Genomic DNA, 19,950 nt, shown 5'->3' with positions numbered 1-19,950 from the left:
TTAAGGTTTACGATGTGATGATTTGGTGTACGTATATATTGCGGAAATGTTCACTACGACAAAGTTTGTTGTGCTAGTTCCTTGAGCCCCTATTTCTAAAGGTTGAAGTGAAGGGGCCAGGTGATACCTGAACATGCAGTGAGTTGAGTTATAGGAGAAAAGGCTTGAGTCTAGGGCCCCTGGATCAAGTATAGTGGGCACTCAGCATCCCTGCCCTTTCTCTGGAGGGAGATATTTTCTTTATATTACTGGACAGTAAACACACCTTCCATTTCTCTGGATGGAGCCACGATCTCTATATTGCAAGACTGTTCACTGTACAAATGTCTTGAAAAAATTAATGTGGGATGAAGGGTAGTCAGTGCCTCTGCTTACTGGGTGTACAGAAATGCGAAAAACTGTGCAACGTTATCTCCCAAGGGGCACTTACCCATTTCTAACAGCTGACTCCTGATTTCATTAGTAGCCTTCATCCTCCACTAGACTATAAACTCAAGGCATTTAACAATAATTTATTTCTGTCTACATTATTTATTGATAAAACAATGTCTGGCACATAAAAATTTTCAATAAAATTTTGCTGAATGAATCAATGAAAGAATGGCAAAATATGCAAGAACTAATCAAAATGCTAAAGAATAGACAAATGATGAAGAAATTAAAATAATGATTATGATACACTACTTAAAACAAGCAAAGTATAATACTGGATTTTTAAAATAATATTTGATAGCTTCAGAAAATACTTCTGTTAGGTCAAAGGAAAGTATACAATTTGTATGTTGAAGATTATTTTGATGTTTAAATAAAATAGAAACTCACACATTTGTAAAGGAAAATCGTGAAGGAAAATGTACCAAACGTTAAATGTAATGGGCTAGTTACAGGTCATCTTTATTCTCTATCCTTTCCTTTTTTTCCCCCAAACTTCTGTAATTTGCCTGTATAACTTTAATGATCAGGAGAAACAAACATCCTTATCTTTTTCATTGAAATATAGTTGACTTATTATATTATATTATTTCAGATGTACAACAGAGTGATTTGTTATTTTTATAGATTATACTCCATATAAAGTTATTATAAAATATTGGGTATATTCCCCATTATTCTAGGTTGTAGGGTTTTCCCTTTCAGCACTTTAAATACATCATGCCATACCCTTCTGCCTACATAGTTTCTACAGAAAAATCAGTTGATTGCCCGATAGGGTTTTCCTTGTATGTGACTCGTTTTTCTCTTTCTGTCTTTAGAATTCTCTCTTTAAGTTTTGCCGTTTTAATTATGATATGTCTTGGTGTGGACCTCATTGGTTTTATCTTGTTTGGGACTCTCTGTGCTTCCTGCACCTGGGTAGCTTTTCCCGTTTTCAGGTTCAGGAAATTTTTTGCCATAATTTCATCAAATACACTTTCTGCCACTTTCTCTCTCCTACTTTTGGGACCCCTACAATGTGAATATTAGTATACCTGATGTTGTCCCAAAGGTCCTTTAAACTGATCTGTTTTTTAAAATTTGTTTTTCTTTTTGCTGTTTTTATTGCACAATTTCCATAATTCTATCTTCCAGATCACTTATGAATTCTTCCATATCACATAATCTGCTATTAATTCCTTCTAGTGTGTTTTTCATCTTAGTTATTGTATTCTTCAGTTCTGACTGGTTATTTTTTAAAATATTTTCTAGTTACTTGTTAACATTCTCACTGTGCTAATCTACTCTTTTCCCTAGTTCAGTTAGCATTCTTATTACTAATGCTTTGAACTGTGGTAAATTATTTTGGTAAGTTATTTATCTGTTTCATTAGCTATTTTTTTCAGGTGTTTTTTTCTTATTCTTTCATTTGAAACAAATTCCTTTGTCGTCTCATTTTGCTTAACTTTCTCCATCTCTATGAAATTAGGTGAAACAGTTACCTATCCCTGTCTTGAAAGGGTGTGCTTGTGTGGAAGAAACCCTAGAGGCTTTTTTTTCAAAATAAATAAATAAATTAATTTATTTATTTTTGGCTGCATTGGGTCTTCTTTGCTGCACGTGGGCTTTCTCTAGTTGCGGTGAGAGGGAGCTACTTTTCCTTGCATGCACGTGCTTCTCATTGTGGTGGCTTTTCTTGCTGTGGAGCAGGGGTTCTAGGTGCATGGGCTTCAGTAGTTGTGGCATGTAGGTTCAGTAGTTATGGCTTGTGGGCTCTAGAGCACAGGCTCAGTAGTTGTGGTGCACGGGCTTAGTTGCTCCATGGCGTGTGGGATCTTCCTGGACCAGGGCTCGAACCCGTGTCCCCTGCATTGGCAGGAGGATTCTTAACCACTGAGCCACCAGAGAAGTCCCAACCCTCGAGGCTTTGGTGGGAGGAGCTGAAGTGAGCACGGGTCACGCCTTTCCCCAGGTTGTGCTGGCAGCTATCACCTGGGTGGGAGGTGGGAAGGGGGAGGCTAAAGCCAGAGACAAGTCTGAGCCGGGGTTTTTCCTATGCTCAGTGGCTGGCACCATCGTATTGGGCCAGGCTAGGTCCCAAGGTGCTGGAGCAGAAGCCCTGAGGGCTGGGCCCAAACTGGTTACATTCCCTTTAAGTGTGCACCCTCTCCCTGCCCCCCCCACCAGCACTGGTACCTTTGCCTAAGAGGGGAGCAGTGCTGGAGGAAGACAGGTTGGAGCAGGCACCTGGTGTAGGCTGCCGTGCATGCTGGTGCAATCCTGGAACACCCGTCAGAGCTCCAGAACACTTCTGATCTGCCACCTTTACCAATGGCAGTAATGGCCACCCTTGCCCTGTTCAGATGTCATGCTGGCCTGAGCCAGCTCTGTCCTCCACAACTGCACACTGTCCCCAGCACTGGCAGCCCTTGCCTTAGTAGGAGCTGACCTGGAGCCAGAGGTGCTGAAGTGGGCATTGGCGTGGGCATTGGCCTGGGCCAGGGTGCACCCTGGGGCTGTCACAGTAAACTGGTAGAGTCCTGGGCTGTTTCAATCTGCTTCCTCTGCTTAGTTCCCAGGAGCAAGCAAGTGTGTGCGTCTTTTTCAAGAGGAGAGTCTAGGTTTCTTACAGCCCTCCTGTTAGTCCCACTGGTTTTCACACCAGCTACAGGGACTCCACTTCCTGGTGGTGGGCCCCAGGGCTGTGGTGCCCAGTATGTGGTTTCAATGGCTCACTCTCCAGGGAGGCTCTCCGAGACCGAATCCCTGTAATCTCCCTCCTCTTCTGTGTCTCTCCTCAGGGCACAAGTCCTGATCTGATTGCTTCTCTTCCCTTCGCACCCAACTCTATGTGGATGTTTCTTTACAGCCTTGGCTGTGTAAGAACCTTCCTGCTGGTCCCCAGTGTGTTTTCAGTGATAATCGCTCCATATGTAGATGTAATATTGATGTGCTCATGGGGGAGGTGAGTTCAGCATCCTCTTGCTCAGCCATCTGGATCTCCTCCCCAAGCAGTGGTTTTAAAACTCATTGTGTGCTAAGTTTAATACCTGTGATTGTTCAGGTGCAGTTTCTGCCAATTTATTTTCTTCCTTTCATGGACCATGTTTCCCCCTTTCTATCTTTCTTTCTTTTTCTTTTTCTTTCTTTCCTTCCTTCCTTCCTTCCTTTCTCTCTCGTATGCCGTGTGTGTGTGTGTGTGTGTGTGTGTGTGTGTGTGTGTGTGTATGTGTCTCTGTGTGTGTGTCTCTGTGTGTGTGTTTACAATTGGGCACCTGAAACAACAAGCAAATATCCACTCGTTGCAGATTTGTCCCATGCCATGACTGTCCTTCACTAATTAGCTTGGCATGCTCCTAGTCTTGGGATCAGCCCAACAGGAAAGCTAAAGGGCTACTCAGTTCTTTTCTGACTCTGCATCTTGCCTGGTATCTGTGTGGCTTTTTGATTCTCCTGAATACATGAATGCCTTACTGTCCCCCAAATCCACACCCCAGTTCTACTCAGGGTTTTATGTGGTCTATGCTATGTCTCCTCCCTTAATCCCTTTTCCCTGGCATTGCATATATAATCCCCCTGCAGCTGTAATGAGCCATTCCAGCTGCCCTTCAGTTTAAGCTTAGGGTTAGGTGAAACAGACACCAGTCTTTAGACAGCCCCCAAATAGGTTGTGACATTGCAAACAAGCTTTTCTGTTATCATTCTGGTCTGAGGGATGTGACTGGGAGCTGAGCTGCTGTTCTTTACAGATCAAGACTGCAACGCACCAGGCAGGAGGAGGGTACAGGTGAGTAAAAACACCATGAAATGTCCTACCACTCTGTTCTGGATTTTTCCTAATTGGGTGTTCACTATGTTGCTCTAGGGTTTTGTTTGACTGTTTTCCAGAACGTCTATGAGGTTTTATAGCAAGATTCTGTTTTTTTCCTTATGTTTCCATGAGAGAATTCAGCACTTCTTACTTCACCATTTAGCTGACATTAATCTACATGTTAAATTTTAATTGGCTTCACAACATTCCCTTGTATCAATGTTTCACGATTTCCCTAACTCCTCCCAATTTTATTATAATTTAACTTGTTCACAGATTTTTCTTTTATGGATAATGTTGAGCAAGATAATAAATTATATAAAGTATCATTTACATCATGACAATTTTCAGAAGTTCTCTAACTAGGTAAAATGTATGAACAAAGATTCTGCTTGCATACAGCACACTGTAAAAACTATTAATAATTAACCTCCCATAAACACTTTGCTAGAATGTCTGATTTTGGTATCATTTTCAGGATTTCACCCCCATCTGTAAGCAAAATAATTTTGCTGGTGGGAAATGTCAAAAGGCAAATTTATTTTCATTTGATGTTTTCATTCTTTATTAAGTGCTGACATTTTGAAAAATGCTTATTAGTCACTCCTTTAAGTTGTGTGATTGTGTGTGTGTGTGTGTGTGTATGTGTGTGTGTGCTGTAATATAGTTAATTGTTTCAACTGACGTTTGGTCGAGATTGGGCTTCATAATTAGAAAAACCAAAAAGATTGGTATGTGGAGGTTTCTAGTCTTAACATATGGTCAATAATTGTTCAGCAAATCCCATGCAATAATTTACAGTAATGTAAGTGGATCCAGAATTGTAAATTTACTTATTAAAAATATGAGGTAAAATATTTCCAAGCAATTAGTGATTTATTAATCATTATACAATACTTAATATTATTCTGATAAAAAATCCAAACAAGTTAATTGCCTTCAAATATTCCTTGCTCCATGGCTACTGATTTAATCATGCTCCTCCTGCAATATTTCTGCTAACATTGGTCAGTGCAGTTGGGGTGTTACCTTCCTGTTATTCACAGCCTGTGAGGGCAGAAGAAAAAATCAGAGTCTGCTTAGTCAGAGGAGCAACAGGCAATGGACCCCAAATGCCAGTGTCTGGAACTTAATGATGGCCACTTCGTTCCCATTCTGGGATTTGGAACCTATGCCCCTGAGGAGGTAACATTTGTGGGTTGGGGTTAAGGTTAGAAAAGAAAATGGTTGTAACGTGAGTGGAAGTGGACTTAGATTGTCAAGTTATTGAGTTCCTGTGCGACTCTGGGAGGGTCACTTGGTTCTACTAACCAGGCTAGAACCAACCCCTATGAAAGGGGAGGAAGCATTCAGTCTTCCCTCGGCATCAGGGTTTGAAGCTGTGGTCACCTACCGATGACTCTGGGTTTCCCTCCAGTGTCTGTCTCTTTCCCAGCTTGGCAGAAGAGGTGAAACTCAGCCATCAAGAATACTGACTGTCAGCTGCTTTGCTTTGAGGGTGATTGCAATTGTGTGGTTTCTCTGTATGTTTCGTTCATTCAAGAACTCTTTCCTCTTTCTGAAAAGAAGTATTTGAGGTAAAAGGTCCTGAAGATGAGGTGAATGATAAATAATGGGAGAGAATTGCTTTTCTACTGTGTTGTGCCTGCTAGGTGCCAGACGAGAAATGCTCCGCCTGTGTTTTGTCTTGTTTTTCTGTTTCTGCTTGGAAAGTTATTCTAATGGAATATATAATATCACTTGAGGGGATAAGCTACAGTCTTATAGGGCAAGGTTTCAATTCTTGATTTTTTGTAATATATTTTTTATTAAACTATAATCTTCAGTGCTTGGGTGTAAGAGGGGCGAAATGGACAATTTGCTAGACTGGAAGCCAGAAAGTTTGCTGTCCATCTTGTCTTTGGAGTACATAGTTGTATGACAAAGAACTGGTCCTTAAACTTTGAGTCTCACCTTTTTCATCTATAGAACAGAAGGAAATATTCAGAGACACTTTGGAGATTGAAGACAGGACATGTTTACTTATTTATTTATTTTTATTTAATTAATTAATTTTTGGCTGCGTTGGGTCTTCTTTGCTTCGCGTGGGCTTTCTCTAGTTGTGGCGAGTGGTGGCTTCTCTTGTTGCAGAGCACGGGCTCTAGGCGTGCCGGCCGCAGTAGTTGTGGCATGCCGGCTTCAGTAGTTGTGGCATGTGGGCTTCAGTAGTTGTGGCCCACGGGCTCTAAAGTGCAGGCTCAGTAGTTGTGGTACATAGGCTTAGTTGCTCCGTGGCATGTGGGAACTGCCCGGATCAGGGCTCCAACCCGTGTCCCCTGCGTTGGCGGGCAGATTCTTAACAACTGCGCCATGAGGGAAGCCCCAGGGCATGTTTAATTTGCAGCATAAAGTAGGATGAGGGGAGGGAAGGGTCCAGGCTATTCCTGAAGCTCACTGGTTAATTCCTGGGTAGATCTCCGAATGCCCGTACATTTAAGGAAAACCAGGACTAGACCCAACAAAGGGCAGTTAAACCAAGTCTCTACCTCCTTGAAAAAGAAAAGATTCTGAATCACATAAAAAGAAATGGAATATTATTCAGCCTTATAAAAGAAGTTATCCTGCCATTTGCAACAACATGGATGAACCCAGAGAACGTTAAGCTAAGTGAGATAAGCCAGACATAGAAAGACAAATACTGCATGATCTCTTTATGGGTAGAATCTTAAAAAATCAAACTCATAGAAGCATAAAAATCAAACTCATAGAAGCATAGAGGCATGGTGACCAGAAGCTGGGGCCGTGGCTGGGAAAAATATAAAGATATTGGTCAAAGGGTACAAACCTTCAGTTATAAGATGAATAAGTTCTTGAGACCTAATGTACAACATGGTGACTATAGTTAATAATAATGGGTTATATTCTTGAGATTTGCTAAGAGAGTAGATCTTAAGTATTCTCACCACAACCAAAAGTTAGCTATGTGAGGTGATGGATCTGTTAACTAGCTTGATTTTGGTAAATCATTTCACAATAGATACTTATATGAAAACATCACTTTGTACAACTTGAATAGATACGGTTTTTATCTGGTGTGTTCTGTGTGGCTACACTGGTAGACAGAGGACTCTCAGAAGCATTCATCTTGTTTCTTGATGCTTTGTACCATGAACATTATACCTTTGTTGACTTTGCTTAAAATATCTCACTGTATAAATCATATCCATGACTACAACTTTATGCTCAGTCTTATGAGTTCCTCCAGAAAATCACTGAAACTGGAGGTGGTCTTGGGGACCTCTAATGTCAGTGATGAACCAGTGATTGCCTGGGATTGAAGGACTTCCTGGATGTCCAACTTTAATTACTTACCAGGAACATTGAGAGAAACTGTTATGCGTTCATCACCACACATGCAGAACTAACCAAAGGCATGAAGAAAAGTTGATTCTTGGGAAGATCAAAGCTTGTGTCTTAGCAATCTCTTAATTCTGTGGCTATCCAACTACTACCTTTGTTGCTTATGTAGGTTCCTAAGAGTGAAGCCCTGGAAGTCACCAAATTTGCTATTGATGTTGGGTTCCGCCATATTGACTGTGCTCATTTGTACCAAAATGAAGAGCAGGTTGGACAGGCCATTCGCAGCAAGATTGCAGATGGCACTGTGAAGAGAGAAGACATATTCTACACTTCAAAGGTGCTGTGTGTGTTGTGTGAGTGTGCACATGTGTGCAACGTGATTGTGCACAGGTGACAATTATATAATAGGACCAGTAGTTGTCTGGTGAACTGTGCTTATCGGTATAACTTTTTTCACACATATTTGTATATTAAATCTGGTATCCAAAAAGAAAATGAGAGTGATGATGGCATTCTCATCATTGCTGTGTTCAAATTTTAATTTTAAAGTAAAGTCACTTTACTTCTCTGAGCCTAGACCAGAGCTGTGTTATTTCATATGGGCTAATGAATCAGCCAGAACTGATTGATCAGATTATAGCTTTCCTTATCATCTAGGGCACTTTCTAAAATTTCTTCAAGTTCTAAATCTCAGTTCTTACGTCCATCAGTGAGAGAGAGCAATAGGAGAGGCAGTTTGTATATTACACAAGCTCTAGCAAAAGTGTCTTGAATTATGTTCTGCTCATATTAATATGTTCAAAGCACTTTTCCTACAGTTATGTAAACAAACAGATACTAATTCCTGAGAGGATTGATTCTTTGATAGAATTAGATTAAGTCTGTAAACTGCTTTTAAACTCTATCAAACATAATTCAGATAATGAGTATGGTAATTATTTGATAATACATTTATTTCTTGGATCATTTCTTTTTATTGTGAATGATGTACTGATGATAAAATCAATCAAATAATAAAATTTACTTGGGTTGGTTAGATCAAAAATGGAACTGAAAAAGAAACAGAGTGGTTTTCCTCTGTGGTCATCTGTTTCTAATCAGGAAAAATGTCTAATTTTTAGGTGAAAGAAGAAAAACAAAATTACCTAAGGCATTAATTTAACATAGCTCCCATTCTTTAACCTCTGCAGCTTTGGTCCACTTTCCTTCGACCAGAGTTCGTTCAACCAGCCTTGGAAAAGTCACTGAAAAATCTTCAACTGGATTATGTTGATCTCTATATTATTCATTTTCCAGCGGCTCTGAAGGTTTGCGATTTGTATGATCACGTCTATTTTATTTCTTGTGTGAGAATATCTATCAACTTGCATGGATGGTTGAATTCAGATTTTTCTTAGTAAGATGTAGGGATGATTACACTAGAGTAGAATTCCCAAAATCATAATTTCTGATTATCTTTTTATTGGGTTTCTTTGAATCCTTAATTTTCTTTCCATGCCTCCAAGAGAAAAGAGTTCAACAATCTCACATCCTCTGCCCCAAAAACTTGAGGAAATAAAAATAGACACGTTCAACACAGGGTCCCGGGCCTCTTGGGGATTTCATGAACACACAGTTTGGTGCAGCAGTGGTGAGCAATGAAGCTACCTTACACTTGAACATGATAAGTTTATCTCCTCTTTCACCCTTTCAAATTGACCGGAGTTGGTGGTGCTCTCTCTGGGTGGGTCTAAACCTAGCAGCCTTTATAGGGACTTGGGAGACCTTGCCTACACCATTGGCTGTCTTCACAATGAGTTTTGCAGACTGCACTTAGCCATTAAGAACTGCATTATGTAGAACTCTTGATCTGAAGTTACAGAAATCTACTCAAACTACCCTATGCAAAAGAGTTTATTGGACTATGTAGATGGGAAGTCCCAGCCATGGATAGATTTAAGGATTTGCAGTACTCTTCAGAAATGTCTCCTTTTTTTCTATCCCTTAACTTTGTAGTACTCTTGGTTTGCTTTATTTTTACCTCAACATTTTCCTTCGGTGGCAAATTAACCTTGATCAGTTCAAGGCTCATGGTCATTAACATTTGAGAGCAGGTCTGGATCTTCCACATTCCATATTAACCTAAAAATAGCCTTGCTGATTCATGTGCCTGCCCTAGGGCTATCAGATGTTCAGAGGGAAAAGGAAATCGGATTGTCAGGCTTAAGTCAAGATTGCATTTTTTTTCTGGAAATAAAGCCATGTAACTTATTGCCATTCTTTACATAAGTCACTCTGAGTCCCCTTTGGGACCTAGGAAAATTCTATTTATTAAAACATATAGTAAGTGTAAGAGATCTAGAATGTTGCTACACCTACCTCATGGATGTTTAGTGTCCTGGTCCTAGATGTGCCTGGCAGCCTGGTTAAGTGTGGGGAAATTATTTAGTGACATATTTAAAATGACTGCTTCTATTCTATTCCAGCCAGGGGAGGAACTTTTTCCCAAAGATGAAAATGGAAAAATGATATTTGACACAGTGGATCTCTGTCGCACTTGGGAGGTGAGTCTGTGGAGGAGAGAGCCCAGGGGAGGAAGCCAGGAGAGGGGGAACCTCCTTCATTTCTTCCACCTGTGAGAATGGGTTGTGGACCATCAGATTCAGCAGTTCATGAACTTTAAAGGGCTGTTATGCTGGGGTGGTGTGGACGAAATCATTGCTGAAAGGTTCACAGAGAGGAACAGAGAAGAATTTGGGACAGTGAAGATAAGCATCTCTTTCCTTCAGTGTGATATATCTTCTTCTGGGATTTTCGAAGGAAGAGACAGTAATTCTTATTTTATTTTATTTTTATAAATTTATTTATTTATTTATGGCTGCGTTTGGTCTTCACTGTGGTGTGCAGGCTTCTCATTGCGGTGGCTTCTCTTGTTGTGGAGCATGGGCTGTAGACATGTGGGCTTCAGTAGTTGTGGCTCGCAGGCTCTGTGCCTCTCACAGTAGAGCGCAGGCTCAGTAGTTGTGGCGCACGGGCTTAGTTGCTCCGCAGCATGTGGGATCTTCCCGGACCAGGGCTTAAACCCGTGTACTCTGCATTGGCAGGCGGATTCTTAACCACTGTGTCACCAGGGAAGTCCCGTAATTCTTATTCTTGTGTCACAACCTTCTTCCCCTCTTTTCTTCTTGATAATCCATGCTAATTCTTGACAGGTGACCCTGTTAGCATTTTTTCAGCATTTATTCTTGCTCTATAGCCCATTGCAAATCATGTTCACCACCCCTTACCCCCCACCCCCAGGCCCTGGAGAAGTGTAAGGACGCAGGACTAGCCAAGTCCATCGGGGTGTCCAACTTTAACCGCAAACAGCTGGAGAAGATCCTGAACAAGCCGGGGCTCAAGTACAAGCCCGTCTGCAACCAGGTGAGCAGCCTCCGTCTTCTCTCCTTTCTGCTCTTCATAACCTCCTTCCTGTAGTAGAGCCAGATGTCTATTTGTCTTCCCCTCCTATTCATCCTACCTTTGTGGGACAGAAGATTCTAGAGAGCAGAGCCTCTGTCTGGAAGGGTGTGAATAGAACCCAGAATGGTATCTCTGTGTGATAAAGTCTTGGTGGAAAAGATGGGGAGGGCTTCCTGCTAAATTGTGGGTAGGAATTTAGGGAAGGTAAAGGAGATAAAGGAGGGTTATAATAGTTACCCAGACCTTAGAGGAAGGTGGCATTTCCCTGAGCTGTAAAGGATGACCAGAAATTGGATGGTGAAAGTGCCTTGGAGGGAACTGTGTACAGGTAGGAAGGCCATGAATACATGGAATGAAAAGCAAATAAAGAGCGAAAATGAGATCTCATTGAGGTTTTAAGAGTTTGTGTGGGGTTCAGATGCCTGAGTCCTTAGTCTTAGTGTCTCAGCTTTTAGAGATCTTCAACGGGAGGCATAGTACAGAAAAATTTGCTGGAGACTATGAAATTCATCCAGGTTAGAGCGTGAAGTTAATGTCTTATGGTGATACTAACAGTAGATGAAATAGTCACTCAGGAATTAGAGCAGATCTTGTGATTTACTTGGTCTTGGTATGGTTCTCCCATTGATTTCTACCTTAAAATTAAATGTTTAAACACATTTTTTCTCTGTTTGATCCTTTGCTCATATATTTTTTGTTGTATTTTTACTTTTCTGTGGTGAGAAAACTTAATAAGAGATTTATCCTCTTAAATTTTAAGTATTACGATACAATGTAATGCAATATTGTTAACTGCAGGGACAACGCTGTACAGCATATCTCTAGAATTTAGTCATCTTGAGTAATAGACTTCACACCCATGTTTAGAAACTTCCGATTTCTCCTTGCTCCCAGACCCTGACAACCATCACTCTACTCTTTAATTCTATGAGTTTGACCAGTTTAGATATTAATATTCGTTTTTCTGTGACTGTTGTATTTCATATAATGTAATGTCCACAAGTACAACCTGAAGTCAAGGAGTAAGAGTCTTCTACAGAAAAAGTAGCTTGTAAAATTCAAGATTTATATATATCTATATACAGCATCAACATTTTCAATTATAAAAGTTTAAAAATTAATGTGATTTTAGCACTAATTTTGCCTCCAAGTTTTCATTGTGAAAATTTTCAGATATTAGCAAAGTTAAGGGTATGATAGAGAACATCCATTTTCCCTCTTGTATGCAAAATTTTTCACATTTTGCCACACTGCCAGATGTATGTATATATATGTATATATATTTATGTATGTAATATTTTGTTGACTTGAATCTCATTGTAATTCACATATCACTTTGAGACATGTTTCTCAAGCTCTTTTAACCTAGCATGGTGGTCACTCAATCATTTTTTTAACCATGATATCCAGACAGGTTTTTGACAAATATAATAGATTTATCAGACTATCATCTTGTGATGTTAGTTAATTTGTTTCTCTATTCTCAATTCCTGTAAATGAGTAGATAGATCTGAACTCCTTACTACCTTAAGGTTAAACATTTTGACAAGAACACGTCCTTTGCATGCTGTGCCCTTCAAATGCACCCCAGTAGGAAGCACGTGATGACAGCTTGTCCCACTGTGAATGATGGCACTTTTGTTCTGCTGGTAAAGCTAGTGGTAGCTAGATTTTTTGTTTGGAAATGTGTATTTTCCCTGTTGAAATTACCTAGTCATCTGGGGAAGTTAGATTCTCCCCAAATTTTCACATAATGGTTGAGAATCCATCAATGACTTTCACCGGAATTAGTTATTTCATTGGGATGTTTTTCAATATTTTCAACTTAAATACTCTTTTTGATCTTCTTACCTGACATTTTATTGCAAAAACAAAATTCTGTCACTAAGTCAGCATAAAATACCTTATTCCTATAAGACAGGGTAAAAACTTAACTCCTTCCCCTTAATTCTCAGTTTCTGAGAAAGGATTTATTGTAATAATCACCATCAGTGGAGGCAAATATTTTTGTTCTTTCTCTCTTTCATCACTTGGGACTCAGGGATTTTTATTTACTCTCAGTGTTACATTTGCTTTTATTCATTATTCCTTTTGATGCTCAAATCTACCCAAATGTCTCCAGTGGGATCCCCATCAAACTGGTTCTTTTAGTGCTTCAGACATTTCTTCATGAGTCTTGGAGCAAATTCTTTGCAAAATTTGATGTCCAAGACTCAAACAGGTGTTTTTCTGTCTCAGATCTGGAATTAGGCGTGTCTCTTGGTAGTGTGTTTAGTAATTGAGATCTGGTCCCTAGAGTTACTTGTTCTCAGGAATGTCATTATTTTTTACCTTTTCAGGGACAGAGATATAAAATGTATTTTTTTAAAAAAAATCATTATTTGATGTTGATACTTCCAGTTTAAATTTAATGTTACACAGTTTTTTTCTTTAGATTTTTTTAACTTCTAACATCTCTCTGTCATATTTACATTACCATTTCATATAATCTGAAACTCTTCTATGTTGGCCTTCTACAGGTGGAATGTCATCCTTATCTCAATCAGAGCAAACTGTTGGACTTCTGCAAGTCAAACGATATTGTTCTTGTTGCCTATGGTGCTCTGGGATCCCAACGATTAAAAGATTGGTAATGAACCCTAATGAAGACAATGGAGAGTTTACCTAAAATTGAGTTTTTGATGAAATATTTTTAGTCATACCGTACTCAGTGCTCTGGAGATAACTCTTAACTTGCTTGGGGGAGAAAGGGGAGGGATGGAAGGAATCCTTCTCTTTTGTCTTCCCATCACCCAGCCAATTTTCTTATATTATATGTGTCCTGTTGTAGATTGATCAATAACACGTGTCTGTATTAAAATCTATATATAATCCCCCAGCTGAGACCTAAGACATAAGCTTAAGTCATGATTTACTTATTTATTACCTAAGGAACACATTACTAGTAATAGACTCTCCAGGCTTCACTTACCTTATGTATAAAATCAGGATAATCACATATAACTCCCAGGTCTACCACGATCCAAAAAATTACAATTTGAACCATTTTTGTAAACATCTGTAGAAGTATTGCACACTGTAAGTAATGATGAAATGAATAGTTCTCATTTTGAGACTACTCAATTTTTATCAATACCTGAGAAAATTAAACTAAAAAATATCCCAGTCTTTTCCTTCTCTTTCTCCTTTCATGCTCTTGTACTTACTTTGGGGCTGTGATTGGAGAATAAAAACAGCCACTGAGATGTAAAACAGAAAAAAAACATGATTGTGGAAGCATTGATCTCAACTCAATCATGCATCCAAATGACCTGGAGAGCTTTGTAAACACAGATTGCCAGGTGCCACAATTGAGTTTCTGATTCAGTTTGTCTGCAGTTAAGCCATGGAATTTGCATTTCTAACAAGGTCCCAGGTGATACTGATGCTGTTGGTCCATGGACCACATTTTGAGAAGCAGTGGTCTAGAGTGGACCTACTTGGTCTGTTTGGGAAGCCTCCTAACAAACTGAATACTCAGTCTCAGATCTTCAGCATTTCCGAATTTCCTTCCAGGGTGAACCCGAGCTACCCAGTTCTCTTGGAGGACCCAGTTCTTTGTGCCATTGCAAAAAAGCACAAGCAAACCCCAGCACTGATTGCCCTTCGCTACCAGATGCAACGTGGGGTTGTGGTCCTGGCCAAGAGTTACAATAAGAAGCGGATCAAAGAGAACATGCAGGTGATGAGTGGGGCTGTGGGCACAGGGGTTCTAAATAATATCCTTCACGAGGGTCATTCTTTGTCCAGCTCTCAAGACTATCTTTGGGCCAAGATGATTTATCTGTTATTTATCGTGCACGTATGCCTTATGTATATTCCTAATGGTTTTCTCCTCCTACTGTGGCAACAGGAGAGGTGGCATGGCTGGATAGGATTAAGATTGGACAGAAAATGGAGATTTTAGTTCCAGCATTACATCTGCAATTTATTCTGTCACCCTGCAAGTGATATCTTATTTTCTTTATTCTCAGTTGACGAAATTGAATTGTGATTTTCTTAGACAGTTGGGCTGCTATAACAAAATACCACAGATTGGGTGGTTTAGAAACAACTGAAATTTGTTTCTCACTGTTCTGAAAGCTAGAGGTCTGCGATCAGGGTGCCTGTGTGGTCATGTGAGGGCCCTCTTCCAGGTTACAGGCTTCTCCTTGTATCTTAATGTAGTGGGGGGCAACGGAGCTCTCAGAGTCTCTTATATGATATATGATATTATTTAAATCAAATTCATGAAGCCTTCACCATCATGACCTAACCACCACTCCAAGGTCCCACTTTCTAATATCATTGCAGTAGAAGTGGGTTTTCCAACATATGAATTTGGGGAGCACACGGATTACAGCAGTGATCTTCAACCTCCATGTCATCATGGTTTTATTTTGCATTCCTCTGAATAGTAACGTAGTTTCATTTTCATACTTCTAATCTCCCTGAGTTTCTGCCTTTGTGAAGTTCCTGTTCAAGACTTTGTCCATTTTTATTAGGTTGTCTTTTGATTTATATGTATGAGACTATTATTATACTGTTAGCCATAGCTGTACAGCAAACTCGCCCCCATTAAGGGGTTTAATGCAGAAATCATTTACGCATCTCATGATTCTGTGGTATGACAATTAGCCTTCATTCAGTTAAGCTGTTCTCTCCTTGGCTGGGCCCTCTCTTGTCTTTGCAGTCAAATGCAGAGCAGCTAGGCAGTGCTGCTTTAGCAGGTGGATTTGGATGTTGTCAGAGGAGCCAGCCCTCTTCTCCATACGGTTTTTCATGTATAGTCGGCTAGACTGTGGCCACTAACCTGGTCTTCATCTCAGCACAGTGGTATGATACCAAGGCAATGAGTGGGAAAAAAAATCCTTGTCATGTCTAGGCTCAGAACTGACTCGCCACTTCTTCTGGCAAATTTCATTGTCCAGTGCAAATTACAGGTCAGGCCAATTCAAGGGGCAGGGAAATATTACCCTGAAAATTTGTTTTTGTCTTTCCATTCAAATTTAGCCCTGTAATATACCTGGAACTGATTTTCTAATATGACATGAAAATGGATATATATACATATACTTAAATAGAAACATAATGTCCATATTTTCCCACAGATTTTCATTGTCAACTCTGTCGTGTATCAAGTGTCCATAAGTACATTTCTGGCCTCTTTCTTCTAGTTAGCTATTTACTTTGCTGCACTGTCTTATTGTAGTGGAAAATAAGTCTTGCTTTGAAGAACGGTACATTTTTCTTCTTTAAGGATGTCTTGGCTGCTCTTGACTAGCTGTTCTTTTATGTAAAATTTAGTATCACTTTACCAACTTCTACAAAAGAAAAAAATCTTTAAGTCTTTGGTTCATGTTGCATTGAAACACTAGATCACTTTAGAGAAAACTGATTTCTTTTTAAGATTGAGATTTCCATTCCATGACTATGATATGAATTTCTAATTATTTAGGTGTTCTTTAATATTTTAAATACATTTCATAACTTTCTCTACAAAGGCATTTACATAATCTTTTTTGTTCAATTTATTCATAGAGAATGAGTAAGTTTGATATGGGCTTCTCGGATAGGTTTTCACGGCAGGGGGTTCTCCTTCCAATACTTGCTTAAGCTCAAAGCTGTGTCATACTTAGGGGTGCTGGGAATGAAAAATCAGTGTAATGTTTGGTCAAGTACGAGTATTTTCTCCAGGTTGTCCAACTGCCCCTTTGTCTGGAAAAAGATTTTTGTTTGTTTGTTTTCTGTCACAAGTAATTCACTTAGAAAGATTTGGGATTGATGCCTTGCAAGCTGTGTGTGTGTGTGTGTGTGTGTGTGTGTGTGTGTGTGTGTGTGAAATGGAGCAGAAAAGGAGAGGGAGTGGGAAGGAGAGGTGGAGAACCCCGCAGAAGTGTTACCAGGCTGGTTCACTTGGAAGCTGAGGACAGGCGAGTCTTCCCTGTACTCTCTTCTTGCCTCCATCCAGCTGGAAAGTCCTCCAGTTCCCAGGGGGAGGCCAACTCCTTGGGGAAGAGGTTAATGTGATTCTTCCCTTCCTTCCAGGTTCTCGATTTTGAATTAACTCCAGAAGACATGAAAGCAATTGATGGTCTCAACAGTAATGTACGATATTATGATTTACTCTTGTAAGTGACTTGTATATATTTCACACATGTTATTTTCTCTTTTCTTTTTTATTGGAGTATAATTGCTTCACAACGTTGCGTTAATTTCTGCTGTACAAAGAAGTGAATCAGGTATATGTATACATATATCCCCTTACAGATGAACCTGTTTGCTGGGTAGGAATAGAGACGCAGACGTAGAGAACGGACTTGTGGACACGGGGGTTGGAGGTGGAGGGGTGGGATGAATTGGGAGATTTCGATTGACATATATACACTACCGTGTGTAAAATAGATAGCTAATGGGAACCTGCTGTATAGCACAGGGAGCTCAGTTCGGTACTCTGTGATGACCTAGATGGGTGAGATGGCGGGGTGGGGTGGGAGGGAGGTCCACACACATTGTTTTCTGTAGCATGTAGGTCAGCAGAGAAACTGAGCTTCCCTAACCAGGAAGGCAGGCCTGATTTCCAGTGTAGGAGTAAACCAGGGCTTCCTGTAGACCTCAGACCAGAGGTTTCTTCCAGGGCTCCGTCTCTGATCTAATAGAAATGTGAGAAGGGCCCAGGACAACTCATAAGTAAAATCACCAAAGTTCACATTGTGGTGAATTCACTACCTTATACCCCTCATCTCTGTGCCTGGTGTACTTCCTCTCAGGGCTGACGTACCCATTAGATACAGAAGGCACAGTGCCTACAGCCCACTATTCTTTTAGGGATGTAGGAAAATGTTTCACCTTTATTTTTTTTTTAAATCAGGGGAAAATGATTTGTATTAGTAATGACTATGTAACAGTGAATCCAGCCTGGATACATTCATTTTTATCCTAACACAATTGTAAAATATGTTAATATTTGTATGGAGGAGGAGGCCGTAAAGGCCAATGTGCGTCGGTGCTGCGAAGGCACAGTGGGGCATGCTTCCACCCCCTCCCCTAAATGTCTGGTGGCTTTTCTCCCTAACGTGCATTTCTTTCCCAAGACATCATCCATTTCTTCCAAATTTCTCTCTTCATTGGACCTTTTTCCCTATTATAACTCCATTTCCTCATCCTTGTAATCTCACCAAACTGAATTAGAATTAGATCATGAACTTAACTGGCCCTCCAGTAAGTGACTGCTGTGTGCTTAGCAGGATACATCCAGATAAGATTGTGTGGATGTCTCTGGTTTCTTGATTTAAGACTTACCTCAGTGTTGCCCTTGTCCATCAGGAGTCCACCCCCTGGGGAGCCCCTACCTCTTCGACTTTGACTTAATTCACAAACATAGAATTCCATGTTCAATTACTGCAGGAGGATATCAGGACTGAAGAGAAAGAAGACTAATCAAACAGAGAAATTTGGAAGGGAGTTTAGAGAGAAGGGAATACAAATTATTGATAAAGATACAGTTTCAAATGAAAGATGTCAAAATGCTTTCTCTTGTTTGTAAAGCTATATCATGATTCAGAGAAAGGATATTATACATGAAAAAACAGGTGCAAAGTTACTTTTCTGTACTCAAATCTTTGAAGTATTCTTCTGTGTTCTCCTTATTAGGCTGTGAATGCCTAGACTTACTCATATTTGTGGACTCAGGTCAACAGCATGGCTCCCAGCACATGGACTTGCTCAGAATGCACTCTTTAATGAATTGAATGGAGAAAGACAAACTTAGAAAGAAAAGTAAAAACATGGAAAAAAAGGAAAACAGCAGTAATACTAATTCCTTGATAACCCGTGTTTTAATACATTATAAATTAAGAAAACAGTAATCCCTTTTTATCGGTATAGTTACTTATGTGTACATGATATCTCAAGAGATTAGAAGTTTTTTTAACAGAGCACCCTGTATTTTGGGGGGTGCTCCATGTTTATGTGTTGGATGGATGTGTGAAAAAGATCAGCAAGATTCTTACTGTGATTATTGCCATCATCCAGGGCCAAATGTTCCACCTGGGGCTGAAGTGACCTTAGCATTTCATCTATAGTTCTTAGACCTTCTTAGAAATTGTAATTCCAACCAAGGTAGATATCACTGTGGCTTTTACGTTGCATGTGAATGTGGGAACTGGATATGAAGATGCAGTTGACATATGGACCGGGAGCCTGCATATATGTATGTTGTAAATGAGTTGGTTGTAAATTTAGAGTTTTAGAGCATCCTAACTGCTTCCACAGAGGAACACTCTCCTTGACAAGTGTGAGACAGAGTTAATAAAATTAATCTCCCTCCTTCTCTTTCAGCATTTCTGATCACCCTGACTATCCATATTCTGAAGAATATTGATTATGAGTGATCCACCATGGTTGTATCAGAATTTATTGATTCTAGGGGTGTGGAGAGAATTGCTATAATCATTGGAGCTAATTAAAATCTGTGTCTCTAGTTTAAAGCTTCTTGCATGTTTTGGTGTGTGTGAAATAATAAAGATTTCAAAGTAAGAATACTCGGGAGGGGGATCAAAAGGCAGAGTCGGAGGATCTTGAACTCACCTTCCTCCATGAAGACATCAAAACTACCACTACACATAGAGTAACTCTCACTGCAAACAACTTGAAGAGTAGCAGAATGGCTCTCTACAACCCAAGCTATCAAGAAAGAACCTCACAGAGCCTAGTATGTGGACAGGAGAAGCAATGCATTCAGGACCCACACCCCTAGCAGGTGACCCAGAGGAGTATAAACAGGCTCAGGGATTCTCTTTAAAGAGCGAGGGGTACAAGACTCATATTAGGCACCCCAGGTCTGAGGACTGGCACTGGGAAGACGAGCCCCCTTGGCTGGCTTGAAAACCAGTGGGGCTTCCCATAGGGCTGTAAGAAACCAAGAC

The 19,950-nt window shown here is 40.0% G+C and overlaps 1 protein-coding gene across 4 annotated transcripts in view; it reads left to right on the top strand.

Moving 5' to 3' along the window:
• Positions 1–19,950, top strand: part of LOC101323272 (dihydrodiol dehydrogenase 3) — a 53,416-nt gene that overhangs the window by 18,736 nt on the left and 14,730 nt on the right. The window contains exons 3-11 of one of the 4 annotated variants that reach the window (XM_019933190.3): positions 4,164–4,201; positions 7,734–7,901; positions 8,755–8,871; positions 10,030–10,107; positions 10,844–10,966; positions 13,525–13,634; positions 14,561–14,726; positions 17,072–17,131; positions 19,364–19,517. In XM_019933190.3, the coding sequence (XP_019788749.1) occupies positions 4,164–4,201; positions 7,734–7,901; positions 8,755–8,871; positions 10,030–10,107; positions 10,844–10,966; positions 13,525–13,634; positions 14,561–14,726; positions 17,072–17,131; positions 19,364–19,372 (869 nt within the window). In that variant the 3' untranslated portion in view covers positions 19,373–19,517. Of the gene's footprint in view, positions 1–4,163; positions 4,202–5,255; positions 5,411–7,733; positions 7,902–8,754; positions 8,872–10,029; positions 10,108–10,843; positions 10,967–13,524; positions 13,635–14,560; positions 14,727–17,071; positions 17,155–19,363; positions 19,518–19,950 lie in introns of those variants that run through there. The other 3 variants (XM_019933189.3, XM_004326421.4, XM_073801505.1) reach the window with 3 other exon arrangements.

Source organism: Tursiops truncatus, chromosome 2, assembly GCF_011762595.2.
Source record: "Tursiops truncatus isolate mTurTru1 chromosome 2, mTurTru1.mat.Y, whole genome shotgun sequence".
In the NCBI taxonomy this organism is placed as follows: domain Eukaryota; kingdom Metazoa; phylum Chordata; class Mammalia; order Artiodactyla; family Delphinidae; genus Tursiops; species Tursiops truncatus.
This window is presented reverse-complemented; position numbering and strand designations above follow the sequence as displayed.